General features: G+C 33.3%; 2 protein-coding genes across 4 annotated transcripts; one reads left to right on the forward strand and one right to left on the reverse strand.

Annotated features, from left to right (window-relative positions):
* Window positions 1-1,443: 1,443 nt before the first annotated feature.
* On the forward strand, window positions 1,444-18,009 carry LOC123698515 (omega-amidase NIT2). 3 transcript variants are annotated; one of them, XM_045645165.1, is made up of 6 exons: window positions 1,444-1,572; window positions 10,268-10,414; window positions 14,023-14,207; window positions 14,644-14,812; window positions 16,722-16,955; window positions 17,648-18,009. In XM_045645165.1, exons 1-6 carry the CDS (start codon window positions 1,536-1,538, stop codon window positions 17,734-17,736), a joined length of 861 nt encoding a protein of 286 aa, XP_045501121.1. In that variant the 5' UTR covers window positions 1,444-1,535; the 3' UTR covers window positions 17,737-18,009. The 3 variants fall into 3 exon arrangements, with proteins under 3 accessions (XP_045501121.1, XP_045501122.1, XP_045501120.1); XM_045645166.1 differs by lacking the exon at window positions 1,444-1,572 and adding an exon at window positions 8,485-8,677; XM_045645164.1 differs by lacking the exon at window positions 1,444-1,572 and adding an exon at window positions 8,660-8,797.
* A 231-nt stretch (window positions 18,010-18,240) lies between these two features.
* Window positions 18,241-22,567, reverse strand: LOC123698514 (D-amino-acid oxidase). Its single transcript, XM_045645163.1, has 8 exons — window positions 22,438-22,567; window positions 21,314-21,417; window positions 20,091-20,291; window positions 19,713-19,938; window positions 19,369-19,433; window positions 19,108-19,225; window positions 18,739-18,847; window positions 18,241-18,410 (listed from the first exon to the last, which is right to left on the reverse strand). The coding sequence occupies exons 1-8, from the start codon at window positions 22,516-22,518 to the stop codon at window positions 18,313-18,315; spliced, it is 1,002 nt and encodes a 333-aa protein (XP_045501119.1). The 5' UTR covers window positions 22,519-22,567; the 3' UTR covers window positions 18,241-18,312.
* Between the last annotated feature and the right edge of the window lie 1,497 nt (window positions 22,568-24,064).

A 24,064-nucleotide genomic window follows, 5' to 3' on the forward strand; every position in this document is an offset into this window, starting at 1 on the left:
CTGCGCTGCCAAAACTCACCTCCTGCAACTGGAGAGAGCTCAACGTGCACTGATTAAAGTGACACTTAAAAAGCCTTTCCGATTTCCTACGAATGAACTTTATCGTGAGTTTAACGTACTTCGCGTTCGTCAATTATACATACTTTCAGCAGTAAACCTAACCCATAAATCAATCGTTTCGCGGCCCGATTACAAAGATCTCCTAAAGAAAAGAACATTCCGTATCCCACTTCCTGATTTCAACTCAAAAATAGCTAGACGTAGCCCAGCTTACTCACTCATTCATACGTACAATAATGTTTGTAAATCAAAACATCTGAAAAACTGCAATATGTATAAATGCAATAAAATAATGAAATCTTGGCTGCATGAACTTTCATACAGCGATACCGAAGATCTGGTCTAAATATAAGAATAAACTTTAACTTTAATAGAAATCTGTTGGTGAGAAATAAAACTTGAACACTTTACTTATGCTAAAATGCTACTTTAATTAATATTATTGGATCCCTGAACGCATTCACACATGAACACAAACACACACATATTTACACTATCACCTTCATCCACACTCACCTTCCCACAACACACACTTACACAGACACACACACACACACACACAATCACACACCCTATGTTAAATGGACAATGTTGTAAGTTCTTGTATTAAGTACACTCATTATTATTAATTATAAATTATTTAAACATAATTATTGATGTACTGTATAATTCGTCTTCATAAAGTAACCTGTACTCCGTTTCTGATATCCAAGATACAGGCAATAGCCTAGTTTGGATATCACTGTACTAGCAACCTTGTAAAATAATCCTACTGTTATCACACTTAACAATGTAATGATTGAATATTTTGGTTAATAAAGATTTTTTTTTTTTTTATAATTATTTATTTCGTTAATTTAATTATTTCATTACATTTATCAACCACTTATTTAAAAAGATTTAAGTAAACTTTAGCTAGTTATAATTATTTAGTAGTTTGACGGTAGTCGTGTATCGTCGTTGCGCCGACATACAATAGAAATTAACATTCGCGCAATTGAACCGCTGCAACTTGCAAGCTGCACTCTTAGACCTGCACTTATGAAATAAATGTTTTTCAGTGTTTTTGCGTTATAACCATAACTCCTCTTCAAAGTTCCTCTCCCATGTGATAGGCTAGCTTATAGTTTTTTTTTAAATGAAGGTAGTTTTGTGACATTACTATTATTTTTTGTCTCGATTTTACAAAAAAATATATATTTTTTTATCATATGTAGGTAAATTGAAATAAAATATCTTAGCATTAACTACATTTTAATAGCTTTGATTTGTGATTCCCAAGAACATTCCAATGAAAAAATCGCTTTTAGGTGCTTCCCCGTAATGTAACAATTAGTATATATTGTGATCACAGAAATGGCCACAGTATCAGTCAGTCACGTCGCGACGACTAATCTTAACGTGCGTAGAACACTAATGAAAATAATTTATTACAAATTGAAGCAAAGTTTATCTTGACAGAAATCTACACGAAAATGTTGCACAGCAAAGCGAACAAGAGGCAATTATTAGGTAAGTTTTTGTTAAGTTGAAACTGACATGTTTGTGGGCTAACGGCATACAATTTCATTAGAAGTAATTTATGAACTAACCTAACGGCTAACCAATGCAAATTTAGCACCCCATCAATGGAATTTTGGGTCGAAAATGACCTTAATCGATAGGTCTCCGTTAGGTCCTTAAAGGTCTCACAATTTTTTTGTTAGGTCCCCTTTAGTTTTTTTATAAATAATTTTTTAAATTTTGGGTATAAAAAAAGTACACTTTAGCATCTCATCCATAGCAAAATTGGCGAAATTTATCAAAATCGTATTCTTTATCGTTAGGTCCGTATAGGTCCATCATTGAAATTGTTAAATTATTTATTTTATTATTAATTAAATAATAAATAAAACCTGTGCATGCGCACATCATACAAAAACAGCGCGAAATTTAAATTGGTATCGTTTCATTTATTGAATCAATAAATCAATTGTTCTAAGAGTGCTTATTTATTAAAAACCTACTTTTCAATCCAGAATTGTTTCAATATATCTTGTCAATATATTATCTAGATGCTTTCTAGATGCATTATACCTGTGCATATGTATATAGGGTGTCACCTGATATTGATGTAGATGGCGCTAGTAGTTTGTATATTATTGTGATATTATAAATTTGCAGATAAATCAATATGAAAATAGCCATCAATAAAATTTAACTATAGGTACATTTTTTTAGTGATTTATAGTGTTAGGCCGCGTTTCCACCTGCAATTGTAGACTTGCAAGTTGCTGTCAGACAGACTGTCGGACATTTCTCGCGGAAGTTTTCTTGCAGACGGACAGGCGCATTGTATTGAATCATGAATTGTATAATATTGAAAGTGAATACAGCGCCATCTATTAGAAGGAGGCTGTAGTCATTATAAATTTCGATTCTTCTAGTGTTCACTAGATGTCGCTGATATAAAATAAATGATACAGGATATTAATGTAGATAGCGCCACTAGTTTTAATTATTTAAATAAAGTCTAAAGCTTTTTCGCTGAAGCAACATTCTAATTAACATAAAAAATGAAAAGTACATTTTTTATTTAATATTTCACTGATTTTTGCCATCCATATTGTAATGTTTAAACATTTTATTCCGTAAATTATTCAGTAAATTTTATGAAATAAAAAACAACGCCATCTATTAGAATCTGGCAGTAATTCTTCTGCAATTAGTTACTACTAGTTATCGCTAGATGTCACAGTAATAAAATATAATTAATCTGATATTGATGTAGATGGCGGTAGTAGTTTGTATATTATTGTGCAATATTAAATTATATAAGTTTGCAGTTATATTAATATTGAAATAATCAACAAAAAATTTTACTATATATACATATTTATCTCAGTACTTTAAAGTGTTATAATAAGCATTATATTTCATGAACCGTATAATATCGAAATTAAATACAGCGCCATCTATTAGAGAAAAAACGTAGTCATTATTAATTTCGATTCTTCTATTCACCACTAGATGTCTCTGATACATAGTATATTTAATATAATATATTAATTTTTTTAGATGAAGCTCACCAAACCTGTAATAATAATTAATTTATGGGCATTTTCACAAAAATGTATACCCCCCTGATTTTCAACTGTCCCTCGAATTCATTAAATTCTATATAATGAAGTAGTTGCCAGAATTATTTATATATGTTATCAAAGTGATTATACGTATGACAATATTTTGTTTTTTTAACAAAAACTATGACAAAATCTAAAATAAAGTTAAGTTAATCATAAATAACAATTGAAAAATGGGTAATTTTACGCTGTCCCCTGCTTACTCTTACGCGTTTATTAAATTATTTCTTAACTTTTTTGTAAGAAAGGTACCATCTTTTAAGGTTTTATTTGGTCCAGGATAATCAGTTACTGTGATAATAGTTAAAATATAATAATCTTATATAGCAAAATAAAAGATAAAAAAAATAAAATCAAAAAAATTGTCCTTCCCGGAACATTCAGTTGTGTCACCGATTTTCTAAAAAGAAAATTACTGTGGTTCAAATATTTTTGCATTACTGTCAACACCATAGCTACTGCTATGCAACTTATCAGGTTAGAAGCCCTCAGGGTCAAAAAACTGCTTAGAAGGAGTGCACGCGTGTTTGCAAGCCGCAGGGACCAAATTCTTCATTCAGGTATGTGACCATATTTTGGCTTATTTCTATCTATTTATCTTGTAGTATTTAGTTAATTTTGTTTTAAATGTTTTTATATGTAAGTTGATCAAAAGTTTTGATGAATATAAGTGTTGTGGTTATATTTTAAACCGTTTTTATTACTAGAGGATTATCAAATGTGACTTCCGCTGTGTGACTATTTGAGCGGTCACATATACGCTGAACGAAAAGTCACAACATGCCTGAACACATAAAGCAATGTTTACATGGCGATTTTCTTGAGCTATAAAAATATTTTTCCAAGACATTTTTGACTGAGTAGGAAACTACGGCAAAAAGTAGATTTCAAAAATAAAAATTATTTCCCCATACAAATCGCAACAGCTGATTGATCATTTTGCATGAGTAAGTAAAATTTTTTTTTGAAGAAAAAAAAGAAGCATTATGCAGAAAAAGAAACAAAATAAGCCAGCAGAACTAAGAATCTAGACAATGTGCCTTGTATAAGTAAGTACTAAAGATAATAATGGAACAAAAATTAATTTTTTTCACGATATTTTTCATTGGTTTTTTTTTTTTATTTACAGATTAACCTTCGTGTTTGCAGCGTCCACTGAAACAAGATTTTTTTATCCAATATGGTGATTATTTAAGGTTAATGTTATAAACGAATCACGAAGACTGATTATCGACTGATTAATTTGATTAGTGCCAATATAAAACATAAAAGAGACTTCTTATTCTTGAATCTTGATAGTAATTTACCCTTTAGATAAATAATAATAATGTGATGGCTTAAGCCCGAACTGATTGTGATAATTTAGTTTGAAGTTAAGTTAAGTTTATAATTATATTTATTATGTGTGCCTGCGTACTTTTTTTTCGCCATGTAAACGCACCCTTTCCCTTTTTGGGTATTCGGTTGTGTGACTGTCCCTCTATTACGGAGCTGAATTTTTTAAATATTTCAGTAGATTTTACATTTAATGCCCTTCAAATCAGTCTCTTTAATGGAGAATAATACATAAGTGTAATATTTGTGGCCTTTTCTCTAAAAAAGTATCTAACATTTTAAATGTAAAGATAATAATGACAGTTAAAGTACCAGAGTCACAATACTGAATATACTATTGTTTTTTTTAATTAGCTTAGATCCAAAAGTTGGGAATAGTGAGTGTTTAAAATATACAAAATAACGATTTTAAGTAAATAAATAAACAATATCTAAAAATTCTTATATTTTGCACTGTTTTTCCAGCTACTGAATATAGTCACACAACTGATATAAAATTGCGAGACTTTCCATTGTGTCCTATTATTTTTACAGTTTTCTCATTTTAAACCCATCATATTATATGTTTTCTTGAAGTATATTGAATTTCCGTTTTAAAGAGACCAAAAAAAGTTTAAAATATAATACTATCAAAAAAAAATATATTTTTCAAGGAGGGGGTACATTTTTGTGAAAATGCCCTTATATCAATGCCTTATGTATTCAGCGCAAGTTCAGCGTAATTATTCACACATTAAAATTCTCCTTTAAAGGCCCTACTCACGGTTCAACACAACCAACAATCTGCTGAAACAATTTGTTGCAGTCGCGATTGAGCGTTCTCTACTCACGATTCATCCAACCCTCAATCTGATGACCAGTGTTGCCAACTCAGTGGAATTTCCACTAGATCTGGGTGGTTTAGCTCCCCCATTTAGCGGACAAATATTGGTTTTAGTGGCTGGTGGATTTTCCTAGTGGTTTAGATGAGTTAAATTAGTGGTAAGGTACGACATTCAACCACTAGGAAGATTTATTTTGTGTCATGTTGTTTCAACGAACATTCGGGAATTCTCCGTTGTTTGTCTATTTCTTGAATATTTTTGATTATAAACTTTATTACTATTGATATAAAGTATGATTTGATGATTCAAAAGGTTATATGTTTATTCTGTATTTGTGTACAAAAACAATAATTGTCAGTACCTACGTATTGGCAACGCTTTACGCTGCGGCCGCGGCGGGTAGCTTCTAGCTTGACGTATTTTAATTAATTTTGTGAAGTAATATGGTTTTACATTAAATATGCCCAAACCACAATACACACCAAAATTTCTATCACAGAAATTTATTCTTCACATAGGTACTGAAACTCTAGAAGAAGCAGATTTTTCTAGATGATCTTTAAATGTAACAAAAATAAAAATAATTGGTTGCCTGTAAAGTCGGTATACGGGCGAAAGTTTTATGTGACAACGACTTTTTATGTCTGTCTCTCTCGCTCTTAGGCGGGCTAACCATGCCCGCGTGCCTCTTTCGGTGACTCATCGTAACGTTACCGAGCGTTACACTTTTTCATAAGTGACTCCCAGCCGCAACGCGGCTGCGCGATTGAGCCGAGATTGCACGGTTCCCAACTTAGGGGTTTTCCCCCCAGATTTAGGGGGTAAATAAGTGAGATAGGAATTTTTTAGGGGTCTGAAATTTTTAGGGGTATTTTTAGGGATTTTTTTTTGACTGTTTAATATTTTTAAATTGATAATTACATAACTAGTTTTAATATTTATTTCTTGACCTAGCGACTCATAGCGACATCCAGTACGTAATTAAATAAAATTTTGCAAAGCATCATGATGGTCCGATTTACATTAAATCGAAATGGTGGATCTTGTACAACGTATTTTAATCCATCCAATAAAATGTTAAATTTATTCAACATGTATGATTTCAAAAACGCTGAATCTTCAGATGAAGACGAAATATTTTATGTATTAAATAACTTGTAATAAAAAGACTTTTGAAACATATTACAGCATATTATTTCTAAATCATCATGAATTTATATTTGTATGTTTTTTTAGGGGGACAACTGAATAATTTAGGCGTTTTTAGGAGTTTTTGACACAAACTTTAGGGATAAATATTTTTGAGAGTTGGTAACACTGCGAGATTGGAGCAATCACAATACTCACGTTCCAACACGCACACAATCTGCTGAGACAATTTGTCGGGTTGCTTCCGCGCCGATCCAATACACAACATGTTGGGTTACGCCCCCAACGTGCCCTCAACTATACTATTCACGACACAATCTGTCAGCTCACTGCAGATTGTGTCAGCAGATTGTTACTGAAATTGAATCGTGAGTAGGCTACTTTATAATCTTTGTCTACGGCTCAGTCTACGGTCGCTTTGTAATCTGTATAAATAACATACTTAATCTGTGTGTACCGTAGACTGAGAAACTAATAGACAAAGGTACTCTGTAACCGCGACTGAGACAAAGATAGTTTGTCAATGTCACAGACATCCAAAATGTTTATATATCTGTGGTCAATGTATAAGTTGAATGTTGCCACAGTATCCGAGCTCCCGGATGTTTTGGAAAGGGTAAATATTTTTAGGAGCAATTAAATAAAACCAGTTATGAGATTTTTCTTTTGTCTTTATAATCAATTTAGTAGATACAAAAAATATAAGCAGATTGATTATTGATGACGAAACACATTTCTTACTTTTTCATTGGCTTGTTTATATTTTACAATATTTTGTGAGAATCCAATCTTTTCTACCACTTCGATCCATTAATTACGTAGGTCTGGATCATCTGGAAACAAATCGATAAACATAGTTTAATAATAATTAATGCTCGCAGGTAGTTCAGGTTCTCTAAAATTATAAGTGTAATTTTATGTCATTCACAATTATTACTATGAGAAATAATAAATTAAAATATGTTTTCGATGCCGAAGTCTTCCCGAAACACTGGGTTATTATGGGATTTCATATTCATTTACTTTCGAGTTTCGCCATATTGTCAAATCATTTTTTTATTGATGATCGGGGTATTATTTTTCCCGACACTGGCAACACTTACTTGTTGATGTTTATAGGTTATTGAATGTAAAAATCGATATTACGCTAATATTTTCCTTGTTTTAACGCGACTTGTTGTTACTTTAGGCTAAAGTATAAATAATCATCACTGAGAAACTATAAATAAGGACAATAAAGTCGTACTTACGCGTGAAAAGACACAACGGCAATTTTCTTCTCACTATCGCTTATACATGCAATAACACGACAACGCACCATTCTATTTACTTCGATGTCTATATTAAGATAATTTCACCGTCTTTTCAATGTACTCGTATCGATTTTTTACTAAATAATATCCAAAATTCGAACACCAAGCACGATGAAGGCACGAACTGTCAAAGTTTGTTTCGCAACTCAAGTTGCGGATCTTGAAAAACAGGTTACACACTAAGGGACAAAAAATTGGGTATTTGTGTCTTTGTCTTATGCATTTGTTATGGTATTTTCGCTCTCTTTCTTGTGTAAGTGAGAAAGGTATCGTCATTGGGGCTATTAGTTACTCTGTCTACGGTGTGTACCTATAAAATTCTGTGACAACGTAGACAGAGAAACTAAGGGCGTATTCAGAAAGAAAGCTTGAAACTTATAAGCGCTTATAAGCGCTTATAAGTTTCAAGCTTTCTTACTGAATACGCCCTAAGTTATAGTGCCACAAACTTATCTGACCCGGTGACAGTGTCACTGATGTCGCTTTCTTTTTATGTAAACAAAATATTCCGTATGAAAAGTCTGTGAAAATGTGACATTTCAAAATGGCGGCACGCAGTTTTTGTCACCGGGTCAGATAAGTTTGTGGCTGTGGCACTAGGTTTGTGGCACTATAGTTACTCTGTCTACGTGACAATGACAGAGGACAATGACTAAGGAATTCATGTGATAACAAATGTCATTATTATCAACCTCTGAATAACGAATTTATCAACATGTCAATAATTCCGATTTCAACTTAATTCACAGCTTAAATTTGTTAATTTTGTATTTAAATTAGATAGTGAATCTCAGACATACTTATCAATTAATAATTGGTCGCAAGTTAATACTTAAAATTTGTTATTTGCTGCTTCGCGATATGTTGAAAAGAGGTAATCATAATAAAACCGAAATAAATTAGTAATTGTGATAATTTGAGTAAAAAATGTGTGAAACTGCTACTGATGCGGTTCACCCGCGTTTCGTAAAGAAACCTATGTTTTACAGTAAGGGTAGGGTATATTGTTTACTTTATTAAATACTACTAATAAACTAAAAATAACGAATACATTATGTAAAACATTATCATTCATAATATAGCTTATACTAATTTGTTATTATTTCGACTATCAAGGTCTCTATTTCCGCTAGTTAGCAAGGGCTTCATAAGTATCTATAATTTTTCTTCTACAAAAATATATCTTTATTTATAAATTTTTAAATCTCTAAATGGTTTTGATTTTTAATTTAAAACTTTACATTAACACAAAACAAAGTAAAAATTATAGCTAATTAAAGACAAGGGTTCTTCAAATTAGTTGAACATGTATTTAAGATTTTTATTTACCTAATAATTGTAAGGTTACCAACTATTTGAAAATTGGAAATTACCTTCAAAACTGTTTGACCATTGTGCGGTATACTATGGTTAGTACAAAAGCTCCTACAAAATATTGTTTTCTTCATGAATGGTTGAAACATTTGAAAATCTACTCTATAAAAACTTTGTTGAAAAAGAAGTCCCATATCCAATATCCAGAAAGTTGGTTGCCTTCATTGATTGCAGCTATTGAAACAGAAAATTATAGTAACTATTTAATATTTTCATATGAGTAGTATTTAAAATATTATTAATAACAATTTTTTGGACATTTCACATTATTGCATAATCTTATACATATATAAAAATGAATCGCAAAATGTATTGGTAAGCGCATAACTCGAGAACGGCTGAACCGATTTCGATAATTCTTTTTTTATTATATTCCTTGAAGTACGAGGATGGTTCTTATGTAGAGAAAACGTAAACATGAACCACGGGCGAAGCCGGGGCGGACCGCTAGTGTTAAATATATTTTAAGAGTAAACTGCAAATTCACCATTAATATGGTGCTATGTCATGTTGAAAAATTATATAAGTAAATCATATTTTTCAATAGTACTTTGAAATGAGAATTCATAACTAAGAAAGTAAACATTTTAAATTCAAACAAGATAGGTACTCATTTCCTTATCTGAATAAGTGTTTTAATTTTCTTATCATTGAACATAATAGTTACTGATGTCAAGTTATATTATTATGAGATTGTATTTTACTATTATTGAAGTATGTATGCAATAAACTATCTAATATATAAAATTCCCGTGTCACAATGTTAGTTACCGTACTCCTCCAAAACAGTTGGAACGATTCTCATGAAATTTTCTGTGCATATTGGGTAGCTCTGAGAAAAGGCCAACATCTTTTCATACCCCTAAGTGATAAGAGTAAGGCAGAACAACTTTTGCCGGGACAGCTAGTGATTTTATAGAGTAATAATTAAATTTTTTTGTTATCATTCAACTGGCTTAAAAAATTTATTCTTCTTCCAGAATTGAAAGCAACATCTTAGTGAAGAAACAGAAGATAACTAAAAAAAATCACAGAAGTGGGAAATATGCTCAAATTTGCTTAAATTTATTTTTATGTATCATTGTTTCAGGTTTTAAGATCGCTCTGATACAGATGTCAGTTGTTGGTGACAAAACAAAAAATATAGCTAAAGCAGTAACTGAGATACATAAGGCGAAAGAGTGTGGCGCACACATAGTTGCTTTACCAGAATGTTTCAATTCACCATATGGAACCAGTATGTGATTTTATTCATTTTATTCTATGATATATAAAAGAGCTAGATACGTTACCCGCTCTCTATTTTGGCAAGAAAAAACTCAGGTAAGTGCCCGAGTTTCACTTAGTCACGCACCATTCAGCGTCGTGGCTGGACGTTCTTTTTGTATTTTAATCGGCAGTTGTTATTACGAAGTACATGAGTGAGACATGTATTATGTCTTGTGCGTGATAGTGAAAGAGAGAACAACTGTATTGGTGATAATGCGTTAGTAAGTAGGTATGTATTAATTACGCTGTTTTTTAGTGCAATGATGTTGGCGTATGCCGCGTCTACTAGTATAATAGGTCATTGATTTTATTATTATATTGTACCACACCCCGGACACTCCATACAAAATTATAGTTTTGACAGTCACACTGTAGAGACTGCAAATGTGTGTGTAAACTCTTTATGGTTGGCACATTTGTGACTAGCGTAAAAAAAAATTCGCGTTTTTCTGATGAAATACATCCGTAAACAGCACAATATCTAACCATTTTCTACGAAAAACGATAATCACAAATCCAAAATAATAAAATTGCTTTAAGTCAATTTGATTAATGTTGTCAATCTTCGTTGCGTTTCGTCTAAAGACGTCGTTGGTATCGTCCTTGCGGGGAAATGGGTACCATAACATGTCTGATCGTGCGGGGTGAGGTAAGTGTTTAATTTTGGCGGGAGGCGGAGAGTGTCCGTTCTGTAGCGTTTAGCTACTATTATGGGTACCATTCACAGGCGCACCCATCCGCTGGATTTGTAGCTGGCTACAAGTCCGCGGACCAATCTGCGTGTGTATGTGTAGTTGTGCGCGGCTCGCGGCTCGGCGCGGCGCTAGCCGTCTGGAGACGCGAGCGCCGCGCCGCACCCGAGCCGCGCCGGACAAATCCGTACGTGTGTGTGCACGCGCGGATTTGTCGGTGAACTTGCCAGTCATTCGCCATATACATACATAATTAATTTTATAAATAATTAGCTTTCCACCCGCAGCATCGCCCGCGCAGTCAAAGAAAAACCCGCATAGTTCCCGTTCCCGTGGGATTGCCGGGATAAAACCTATCCTATTTCCCGGGATAAAAAGTAGCTTATTTCCTTTCTCGGGTATCAAAATATCTCTATACCAAATTTCATGCAAATTGCTTCAGTAGTTAAGGCGTGATTGAGTAACAGACAGACAGACAGAGTTACTTTCGCATTTATAATTATTATAAGTATGGATTCAAAGAAATAAATGCGTTGTGATTTATGAAAAATCACAACGCATTTATTTATTTATGATATTGATTTCTAGATAACAGATTTCGATTTTTAGAGTAACGTCTCTAGTAAGTATTTAAAAAGAAAAAAGGTTCAGTTCTTTAAATCAGAAAATGTTTATTATGTTAAGAATGGTTTATTAGTAAAATCAAATATAAAAATTACTCGTATCGGTCATTATTATTATAAATATATTATTTTAATTGAAAAAAGTTAAACAAATGTGCAGTTCTAGTTCGTTCGTTATTTCTTTCTTCGTTGTTTCAGCTATTCCTTTGCCCACACGCGCTTTTTTTTCTGTGTTAAAAGCATTTCACTGACTACTAGAGCCAGAGAGCTTTTTTTCGTGGTAGGATAGATACGTGCAAGGCTCACCAAAGTTCACAGTCGACTGGACTGCAACTCGGCGCTCGTGTAGTGTGTGGGCGATGACGGATTTGTCCACGGATTGGTACGGCTCGGGGCTCGGCTCGCGGTGCGTGTAGTGAATGCCGGGCTTTATGTATTCTGTGATTGTACTACAAATTCATTTTTTACCATTTTCGAATTGAACCTTTCTTGAGATTATAAAAGTCACTTTATCTTTTAATAATTTTTTGTCAATTTTTAAATAAATTTTTTGACAAATTTTATTTTATTAGCTTCACCTGTATATTTGGGTCGATCAACTTTTATTGGTCCGACGTGTACGGATCATGTCCCTGAAGGATAATTAATAAACATGAAATCATAAAGAGTTAAATTCGTTTTAATTATATTCCTTTTAATATTTTCTAGCATTATTGCGAACAATATTTTACTTGTTTTATTAATTTGTGCGTTGTTTCATGGTTGTCGAGGGACTAAATGCAATTTTCCAGTACTATCACATTTGTCCCCATGCCACAATGCATTAACAAACTTCGCATCACGAACACATACTATCACGACCATAAATACCAAATACACTCCTTGTTTCAGTACATAATTATTGACATCCAAACATACAAACCATTTTTTTTTATTGGATATAATACGATTTTCAGGCATTTTACTTTTGTCCCCATAAATCACCTACATGACACAGGTCTCACAGACAACCGTAATTTAGTTATGAAACCAAAACACATATGGCGCGGTAGATTCCTAAACAACAAGCTAAACACAATAATTAACTGTCGGGCTCAAACGCCACTTTGATTTGTATAAAATCACGGCAACAGTCGTCCGAGCGTTGTTGGTGAGTGTGGGGTGGCTTTTTTGTCAGTCCGTCAGACAACTGTGATTAAAACGTAAGTACTTGATGCATTGTTATCAATTATACTACACGAGATGCGCTTTCGTCTATATTTTAGTGTGAGCTGAGATTAATATATAAAATAACAATAGTATTTGCTTGGCGGCTCAAAATTTAAAAAATGTCCCGCGGACAACCAGTCACTTGGTCAACCAAAGTGGTTGTACCATGGACAATTTGGTTGTCCCTAGGACAATAATTATATAAAACTTATACTTTAACAGTTAAATAGTTCATGTTTTGTTTATTACTCGGCTGTTTCGGGAACACATTTTTATTACGCGATTTTATGTCTAGTTTAATTGTAATTTTAACATTTCAAAAATCAAGACGCTACTACTACAACTAAGATGTCCCCATATGAAAATCACATTATACTTCATTCATTCAGTTTTATCGAGAATCAGTTCATTTTAATTAAGTAAAATCAATAATACGATACGTAACAACCTCGCCTTAATAGTTTTTTTGTAAAAAATATCACTATTTCCGCTTTACTGAAACTTTTTTATCTATGAAACATTATTTGGTTGTTCAAAAGACATCATTCGTTTCAATTTTAATAAAAATATTTCGTATTTTGGGTGTAAATAGAACAAATATCAAAATATTATTTATTATTTAATATTAGAAGAATTTGTTTTAATTCTTAAGGGAATTTAACATTAAAAAAAGTACTATTGTGTAAGTTGTCCAAAGGACATTATTTCCCGTGAATAGATCTGTTCGTGAAGTTAAATCCACAAATGTATTTAATCAACATCACTGCTGCTTATATAATCTTAATCTACGAAGAATTATCTTCTAAATGAAATAGTAAAATGCTGAAAATTAAGTAAAAAAAAAATACGAGAAAATTATGATCGGGACCTTTAAAAATTGATTGACCCATTTGCATAAAAGATTGCAGAATTTGAAAAAACATCTTTAAACGGACGGTTTTAAAAACTTTGTACATTTAACAAGCATCGGTGACAACTTTTTTTTTAAAACTATGTATATCAATCCATGAAAATCAGCCTTTTTTCATTTAATTTTTTCAATTACTTCCTAGAATACTTCGATGAGTACGCCGAAGAAGTGCCATCTGGTGAGACGTGCCGCGCGTTATCTCGCGCCGCGGCGGAGGCCGGCGTGTGCGTGGTCGGGGGGACGGTCCCCGAGCGGTGTGGGGACAAACTGTACAACACTTGCACTGTGTGGGATGGATCTGGGAAACTGCTGGCCCAGCATAGGAAGGTGAGAGATGGCTAATACAACGTGTCGTTACTTCAATATAATAAATACTTAAATCATAAACTTTGACTTGCCATTACTTCAACATAATATGTATACTATATTATAATTGTTGTGTCATACATTTTAATCAAACTTGCCATTCGCCCGCGGTATCGCTCGCTTGATCTAAAACTTGACAAATTATATACCTACTAAAACTTTCCTCCTTCGAGAATGAATTTATCTATTTAAAAAATGATCAAAAATCAAAATCTGTAATGTGATCGTAAAGATCTAAGCATACATAGACACAGACAGCGGATGGATAGCAACTTTGTTTTATACTATGTAGTACGTAATTCAATTTGTTGACAGATCAAATTCAAAAACTATCTTGTTGCCCAAGAAAGCTATTACTTAATCCTAATAAATTGTGACTTTTATCAATTGTCCACAGTTGCATTTATTCGACATAGATATACCGAACAAGATAACATTTAAAGAATCGGATGTCCTCAGCCCCGGGAGTCAGTTGACGACCTTCGAGTATAACGGAGTGAAGATAGGGATCGGTATCTGCTATGATCTCAGGTTCCCAGAGATGGCTCATCTTATGGCTAAACAGGGTAAGTTTATATGAAAAGCATTATATTGTTTGTTACAAAAGATCTATGAAATAGTTGTGATATTAAAGTTTGAACTGACTATGTTTTCTGAGTGCTGCTACTTGCTAGTTTCATTATTTTTAATTTTAATTGAGATATTATTTTTTATTTTTGTATAATATGCCCGTTCACTGTACTACTGCAGTATTTTAATATTTTTCAAATATTTTTTTTTATCTGATTGATATTATTAAGTATACAGGGTGTAATCGTTAAGTGTGCACAGGCGATTATTCCGTAACTATTACAGATATCAAAAAACTTTAAACTGATATCGAAAGTATTTAACCTAATGAGTAAAATGGCCATAATAAATTTTTAAAAATAAAACGAGAAATATCTACAAAATTAACTTGAAACCCTCCCATACATTTAGTATGAGATACGAATATCCCATGTTCATGGGTTGATCTAAAAGTAATGATAATCAATATTAAACAAGGTCATTACAGTTATAATAATTATGTAGTTCTCTAGGTAGTCTTCTAACTAGAAAATATACTTCAATATTTTTTTTCCTAAACTTAAAAAAAAAAAACTTTGACTTCATCCACAAAAACCCCTCCACGCGGCCATCACTTCGCTGTCGTCTTAAAATAATTTATTGCTAAGAAAGTGTTTCTTGTGCCGAGGAAAGAGATAAAAGTAAATAGGAGCTAGATCTAAAAAACAGGGTAGGTGTTCAAACATTTGGAATGCCGATTTTTGAATAGCAGCCATCGCAACTGACGCTTTGTGATCTGGTGCGTTGTCTTGGTGAAACAGCGTTCAGGTCCGCAGTTTGCCATGTCTCTTTTCCTTACTAACCTACCGCAATCTTTTAATTTGGTCTTTTTAGTAAGAGCCCAATAAAGTGGCTACCTTTTTAAAATATTCCACCATAATTATTCCTTCAGCGTCCCAAAAAACTACCGCTTTAATCTAACCTACTGATTTTCACTTTGAATTTCTTCATCGTCACTTTGGAAGCTCGCATCCAGGACATTGATTGTTTTTTTGGTTTCAGCATAAACATGGTGAACTCGGGTAACGTCCATGATCACAAAGCGTGACAAAAAATTATCCTGATATCATTAAAAATTTAGAAATTTACCCTCTACATGTCGAATCGTTGTTTCTTCTTTTCGTCGGGAAACATTCTGGCACGCACGGTTCACATTCAAATTAATGTAAATAATTGGAAACGTGGCCTGTTGATATGATTTTTTTGTGATTACTTAGTGAATACATGAGCAAGCAAAAAACATTTGTTTTATATTTTTATGTGCACAGGAAATACCCAATTATCATTACTTTTGGATCAACCTAGTACATTTAATATGAAAGATTTTAGCTTTTTCTTTCTTTTTTTGGTTTTCTGCTTTAATTACTTCGCAAATTTGAAGGGAAGTTCATTTAGAAATTGTAAATAGAGCTCCTCATTGTATTTCACAATGAGGACATCACTTCGAAAATCTGCTATGAATACAAAATGTATGGGAAATAAAATGTATGGGAGCGTTTAATGTAACATTTTTGGATATTTCTCGTTTTATTTTTAAAAATTTATTATGGCCATTTTACTCATTAGGTTAAGTACTTTCGATATCAGTTTAAAGTTTTTTGGTATCTGCAATAGTTACGGAATAATCGCTTGTGCACACTTAACGATTACACCCTGTATATTAGTAAAATTACACCACCTATCTAATTTTAATTTGTATGACAAATCCTATCCAAAGGTTGTCTGGCAGAGATCGCTTATAGCGATAAGGCCGCCTATTTAACATAATGATATGATTTTCCTGTTTTTCTTTGTGTTTATTCTTTTTTGTGTGTGTTAAATAAAGAATTTAAATAAATAAATAAAATTATCCTTAATACTCGACAGGCTGTTCGTTGTTAATATACCCGGGCGCGTTCAACATGACAACGGGCCCGAAGCACTGGGAGCTGCTGGGGCGGGCTCGGGCCACGGACCAGCAGCTGTGGGTCGCGCTCGTGAGCCCCGCGCGGGACACGGGCGCGGGGTACGTGGCGTGGGGGCACTCGCTGCTCGTGGACCCGTGGGGCACGGTGCGTGGGGCACTAGACGAGGCAGAGGGCACTCTGATGCGCGACATCGGTTAGTAAACTGAATAGTGGCTTGATCGGGGCAGGGGGGCAGTGGGGCACGTGGCCTGGGGGCACTCGCTGCTCGTGGAACCGTGGGGCACGGTGCGTGGGGCACTCGACGAGGCAGAGGGCACTCTGATGCGCGACATCGGTTAGTAAACTGAATAGTGGCTTGATCGGGGCAGGGGGGCAGTGGGGCACGTGGCCTGGGGGCACTCGCTGCTCGTGGAACCGTGGGGCACGGTGCGTGGGGCACTCGACGAGGCAGAGGGCACTCTGATGCGCGACATCGGTTAGTAAACTGAATAGTGGCTTGATCGGGGCAGTGGGGCACGTGGCGTGGCATGCATGAGGCAGTACGCGTATTGTAGAATATAAATTACTTATTGATGCGTGTGTTGCGATGTTGGTAAGTGGATTTAGATCCGGCTCGAAGGACCTTTTGTACGCGCTACATAATTTGTCAGTTTTGTTTGTTTTTTTCAATATGGTTAAGTGGACCAGACCTTTTTCCTTATAGTTCATTTAATCAGGTACAAAACTAGAGAAAAATACGGTTCATTTTTTTATTTTACACATTAAATGTCTTATATAATATTTAAACATAAAAACTTTTACCTTTGTAATAATAATTATAGTAGGAAATGATCTGTTTGTGTATGTTCATCAATTTATTTATATGTTCTTTACATTATTTTACAGATTTGGCTGTAGTAGAAGAGGTCAGGAGCCAAATCCCGATCAGAGTGCAACGTAGAACAGATCTCTATGACACTATACAAAAGTGCTAGAACCAAAGCCTTTAAACTTTAAAAGTATAGAATCAAGTTGCGAGCGAGAGAGCAAGTCTTTAATAAGCAATGTGAGAAAGAGATGACTGCACTTATTAATTACTTTTTTAGTGGCATAGATTATACCAGAGTTATATTTTGTTATTCTTTACTCATATTTTTAGGGCACGGGATACTTATATATAAGGAGCCCATTATGAATATACAATAAAGCAATAATTATTAATGTTTTTTGTAAAATGTTTTTATAAATAAAAAAATCATGTTTTTTTTTGTATTTTTTTTATTCATCTCCATACTTTAGTCTTTTTCAAAGTACTGAATGGAATGAAATATTTTGTAAATTCTTAGAAAAAATTCACAAACTAAAAGTTAACAGTTTCCATTGGTAAGTAATTTATTGGATTATTAGTGAATTTTAATTAACTCAAGAATAAACAATTAATATAATATGCGATCCGTAAAAAATTTAAATATACACATGGTTATACAATACAAACAATATCAACTTTTACTATTTATTACATTATTTTATTATAAAAAATTAATTAAATATAAAATTCAGTCTCATGTTATTTAAAGTTTGCTTTTATTCATCATAACTTTTGAATGGGTCTCGAATAATTGTAAAACATCATTACCACAACCCCAGAACAGAGTAAATCCGCTGCCACCTGTAAAAAAATGTCGATTGGTTGGTTGGTCTGTGGCAGGACTTTTATGGAGCTTGCCAGATAATACCAAAGATAGCTTATGTCGTACTAGCTTACCGACCGCGGCTACGCCCGCTTTGTCTAAAACCTAATAAATTATATACTAAAACCTTCCTCTTGCATCACTCTATCTATTAAAAAAACCGCGTCAAAATCCGTTTCGTAGTTTTAAAGATTTAAGCATACAACGGGACATAGGGACAGAGAAAGCGACTTTGTTTTATACTGTGTAGTGATATCTTTATCCCTTCCTTCCTCCCTAATTTTAAAGCTTTTCTTTTCATCTTACCATGACCATAATTATGAATGTACAGCTTTCCGTTAATTTCTTCAGCCTCTAATCGAATTTCGTCTCTGCCCGGTCGCAAGCCCACAAAGTATTTTAATATATTCGCATTCTGTAAAAAAAAATAGTTTACTTGTTCAAAAGAAAACAATAATTATCGAACGGATTCTAAATATTATGTGAAAATCTAATGGGCATAGGTGAGTTTTTAATTTAAATAATAAAATGTGATAGAAAGAAAGAAAGAAAACGATTATTTAATAGCAACTGCTTCTGTAAAAATTATGTATTGAAAATTTCATTATGGTTTAAATTTTACAATCCAATTAGTCGTCGTTCGTTTGTAGATAACCCAAAAAAAAACAGATTTACCTGTAGACATGGCAACACAGTTTGGCAACCTCCTAAAATGAAATCTGTGTCGTCTTGATTAACATTTGTATTAAAATTACCCTTTTGTCCGGTTCCGCCCAACACGCAAAATGAATCACTTAAAGAATATTAAAAAAAAAAATATTATTTTTACTATGAAAATCATTTTTTTTTTAATTAAATTAGCTTATGGCACAGATATAACATATGAATGATAATATTGGAATAACAGAATTTATTGATTCAATTAAATGTACATACTTCGGTATGATGTAATGTCCCGAATCTTTGTCCATTATCGTTTGAAAGTTCCATGGTGCTTCAACCTGTATTTTAAGTAAATCAATATTAAAAACGAGGTCTTTTGTTTGTCATTTAAATTGAAACAAATGACGCTATAGATTGGATCAATGGATTAATCAAGGATTAATCACACAGTTTTAATCATCTATGATTTTTGAAGTAAAATTTCAAGGTCGCGTCATGGCAATACCGTTACGTCATGGAGTAAGGGGACGATTTTGGTATCTTTGAATCTTGCTGTTCTTTTCTTTGAATCTTGCTGCTCTTTTTTAAATATAACGTACGCATACGTCAAAACTTACCTTAACAATTTGACCTCTTACGGGGATAACCCTATCATCGGGGACTATTTCCCTCGCCCCTAAACCAGTACAATTTATCATAACATCGTATTTATCTAATCTTGGGTCCTTTAATGAATTCACGCTTCCTTGAATCATCGTAACATTTAAATCTCTCAAGCGTTGCTCTAGTCGAAATAAAAACGTTGAAGGATTGACAACAAAGGTTGTGAATGTGTTGCCAGATCTAAAAACGAGAATTGTTTTAAATTTGAAAACACAAACATGTTACTTGTTTGTTAAAAGTGGTTTAAAATTCGAAAAATTTATTTTTATTTGTGAAATAATTAAGAATTTTCGTACAGGATTTTATTAACACGTTCTTATTTATGGACTTACACGAATTTAGAAGAATACAATTGGTTATAATAGTCTATTTGTTGTTTATTAAGTTTCCTGTATCCATATACTTTTTTCGTCCATTCCGGTTCATCAGTCGGTGTGCTTCTATAAAATATGAAGACGGGTTGCAACGTGATACCGTAGCCACCTTCTGACCACAATTTTTGGAATAACTCATATGTTTCCATACCCCATTTGCTGTAAATTCAAATACAGTAAATGATAAAAATGTATTTGCTCAGTGTCGGTATAAACAAGGAGGATACACATTATTATGTATGTGATAGATAAGAGTATTGGTTTAAACACTTTGTTTATATTCAAAGTACGGTGTATTTAATTAAGAGCATTAATGAAATGGAACTTTGTTAACCCTGTCCTAGTTAGAGGCAGTGGCAAATCTCTACGAAAAATACATAACTACTAATATTATAAATGCGAAAGTAACTCTGTTTGTTACTCAATCTAACTACTGAACCAAATTGCATGAAATTTGGTATAGAGATATTTTGATACCTGAGAAAGGACATAGGATAGGTTTTTCTTTGACTGCGCGAACGATGCCGCGGGTGGAAAGCTAGTAATATTATAATAACTAACTCGACATTATTATTATTAAGCTACCTGCTACAGTTGAACAAAAGTACAAAGTCTAGATTAAGTGAGACATTTAAATTTGCATTAAACGTATAAATTTGTATTTGTAATCTCTAATAATTATATCTAACTAGGTTTCCGCCCGCGGCTTCGCCCGCGCAGTCAAAGAAAAACCCGCATAGTTCCCGTTCCCGTGGGATTTCCGGGATTGCGTTATTTTCCCGGGATAAAAAGTAGCCTATGTCCTTTCTTGGGTATCAAAATATATCCATACCAAATTTCATGAAAATTGGTTCAGTAGTTTAGGCGTGATTGAGTAACAGACAGACAGACAGACAGAGTTACTTTCGCATTTATAATATTAAGTATGGATTTTAATATAGGTACCGGGCGGAATAATATAACCTTTATCAATACATCCTAATATCACAAGCGCGGAACTTTGTACTTAAGTATAATTATGTGGTTTGTAACTATTCATCCGAAAATTGCTGAACAGATTCTGATGATATCACATGATATGATACAATACAGTATAGTTTTCAGATATATTTTGGTGAAAGGGATGGGTCCGTTTTTGTTGATGAAGTTAAGAAGAATACGAAAATTTCTGAAATTATCACCTTATTAAATGTGTCGGAGTGTTTCCACAGAGGTAGGGGTACCACAGACCGCCGGATCCATCGCCCGTTGTATTTGGCGAGAATTGTGCTCCTAATATCGTTACCTGAAATTCATAATCAATCCATACTAATATTATAAATTCGAAAGTAACTCTGTCTGTCTATTACTCAATCACGCCTGAACTACTGAACCAATTTGCATGAAATTTGGTATGGAGATATTTTGATACCCGAGAAAGGATATAGGCTACCTTTTATTGCGAAATATGTATCACGGGCGAAGCCGGGGCGGACAACTAGTAAAAAATAATTTCATAAAATATGGGGATGCAATCACATTTGTTTTTAACAATAATAATTATAGTATGCGATACTGTGAACATTTTAATCTATACTAATATTATAAAGCTGAAGAGTTTGTTTGTTTGAACGCGCTAATCTCGGGAACTACTGGTCCGATTTGGAAAATTTTTTCGGTGTTAGATAGCTCATTTATCAAGGAAGGCCTATATTACTTGATCTGTGCTATAGCACAGAGCAAGTAATATATAGGCTATAGGGTATATATCATCACGCAGCACGCTACGACCAACAGGAAGGAGCCACGGGGTTGAAAGCGCGCGGAGCAGATAGTTCCTAATAATACCTATAATAATTTAAATTCGGGTCCATTTCAATCAACTAAATAGAAATCATAGAGTAAAGTAATATGAAAAAAAAAAGAAAAAAAAATGTGATCCTGTAAAGCCAATAACCGAAAATTGTACCTATAAATCTAATTGATGTAATTTTTTGGAAATATAATTATCCTTGCTAATACTATAATAGCGAAATTAACTCTGTCTGTCTGTCTCTTCTTAACGCTTCAACTATACAACCGATTTGGATGAAATTTGGTAGGTACAAAGGTAGCTTGAGATTAAAAGGACATAGCCTAGGTTTAATCGCGTAAATCCCGCGGGAACGGGAACTACGCGCGTGAAAGCATGGGCAGTAAGCTATTACTTTAATAATATCAAAAAACAAAAACAATATTTACATTATCAATTGAATTTTTCTTAGAGTAACTAACTATATATATATTTTATATTTTCTTTATTTTTAAGAATGTCAGAAAAACTTACATCTAAATCTGGATACCTCTCTTTAATTTTTAACGCGCAAGTATTCCCATTAATGCCAGCCCCTAACACTATTACTTTCATTTTAGTACACGTCCAATGCAACTTGCAACTTGCAACTGATAACTATAATAAGTGGAGAGGTCAATATAACTTATTTATTGTAAACAATATTATATCTTAAGTCTTAATTACTATTTGTGTCCATTACTTGTGCATGTTGACTAGCAACAGTTGCATGAATTTCATATCTTTAAATATTATACTTATTTCTCTCCCTTTTATAAGCTTCGTACTTTTTATCTTTCGTTAATAAACCTGTTAATATAATACTTAGGTACTTATTATAAAAAAAATCATAACGATAGGTTTTTTATTTATTTAAGGTCATCTAACACCTTCGATAAATGATTAAATTACTTTTTCACGCAATAAATTAAAAATAGACAGGGAATATTTATGAATTTTCAAAGAACTGAACCACGCACCCTCGAAAGTAAACAGCTTTCATGAGTAGAAAATATTTAACTGAGAAATTTATGAGCATTTCAAACTGGCTGTTAGCAGATCATAGCAAATTGTAGATAGGGAACACTAAAGCATTTTCAAATGACTGACCCATTGTTTCAAGCAAGGGGCACGCGGGCTGCTTGTAAGTTGCAACCCACACATATACGCAATTTTAAATAATACCACAGAATAATAACTAGTAGCTAGATAATAATACTAGAACCTAGCCCCTAGGGGCCCTATGTAACTCCTATACAGTATTTTAAGGTCTTCAAACGCCACTTTCGGTAGTTTCATCCTAATTTTAATAACAACGAACGAATTGGGGTAATATTACCGAATCATAAAACGGTTCTTTATTTTAATTATAATTCATCTAAGTGAATGCAAAACACGCGGGCCGTAGCAACAACGTTTCAACAGGTACGACAACAATATATTATAGTTATCATTGAGGTACAACTTAGAGCCAGCGCGCACGAGCAACTTTATCTCCGCAACTATTTTGTCTATGGGCTAGTATGAAAGTGCGCGCACGTAGCGACGCAACTCCCCATACAAATTGATGGGAGAGACAAAATAGTTGCGGAGACAAAGTTGCTCGTGCGCGCTGGCTCTTGCTTAATGATCTATGGTACAACGGATTGTTACAGGTAATAACACATTCGCGAACGGAGCCTCGAGTATCCGCAAAAACTAATTTTATTAATTGGGCACCTACATTATAATGGAAATGCTTTTGGAAATGTAGCTTTTACCTGTGTTGTATCATTTGTTGAATCCCTAAATTTGGCACTAGTCCTTAGAGATATCTATCTAATTAAAACGCATTTCATTATAGAAACAAATCTTAAATGCTTATCATTCTCTCTCGCTTACACACGGCCCTACGGTATGTAAAAAAATAAGATAAAGCAAAATCACTAAAATGTATTTGATTTTCCCTATATTTATGTAATAGTTTTCATCCTAAATTTACAATGCAAATTATGTATTTGCGATAGTAAATAATATTTTATTGGAATTTGACATAATAATATGTTATATGCAATGATATTATAATATAAAGAAACGGTTATATATGGGAAAAGTTGTTCAGTGTTTTATGGGCTCATTACGA

This window comes from Colias croceus, chromosome 16 (assembly GCF_905220415.1).
Source record: "Colias croceus chromosome 16, ilColCroc2.1".
In the NCBI taxonomy this organism is placed as follows: domain Eukaryota; kingdom Metazoa; phylum Arthropoda; class Insecta; order Lepidoptera; family Pieridae; genus Colias; species Colias croceus.

Bases quoted from the DNA above. Each gene is read 5' to 3' on its own strand.
- LOC123698515 (XM_045645164.1), top strand. From the start codon at position 8,731: ATGTGTGAAACTGCTACTGATGCGGTTCACCCGCGTTTCGTAAAGAAA. The intron at 8,798-10,267 runs GTAGGGTATATT...TCATTGTTTCAG, and splicing joins ACCTATGTTTTACAGTAAGG to GTTTTAAGATCGCTCTGATA. The intron at 16,956-17,647 runs GTTAGTAAACTG...ATTATTTTACAG, and splicing joins CACTCTGATGCGCGACATCG to ATTTGGCTGTAGTAGAAGAG.
- LOC123698514 (XM_045645163.1), bottom strand. From the start codon at position 22,518: ATGAAAGTAATAGTGTTAGGGGCTGGCATTAATGGGAATACTTGCGCG. The intron at 19,434-19,712 runs GTAAGTTTTGAC...CTTAAAATACAG, and splicing joins TAAGAGGTCAAATTGTTAAG to GTTGAAGCACCATGGAACTT. The intron at 18,411-18,738 runs GTAAGATGAAAA...ATTTTTTTACAG, and splicing joins CATTCATAATTATGGTCATG to GTGGCAGCGGATTTACTCTG.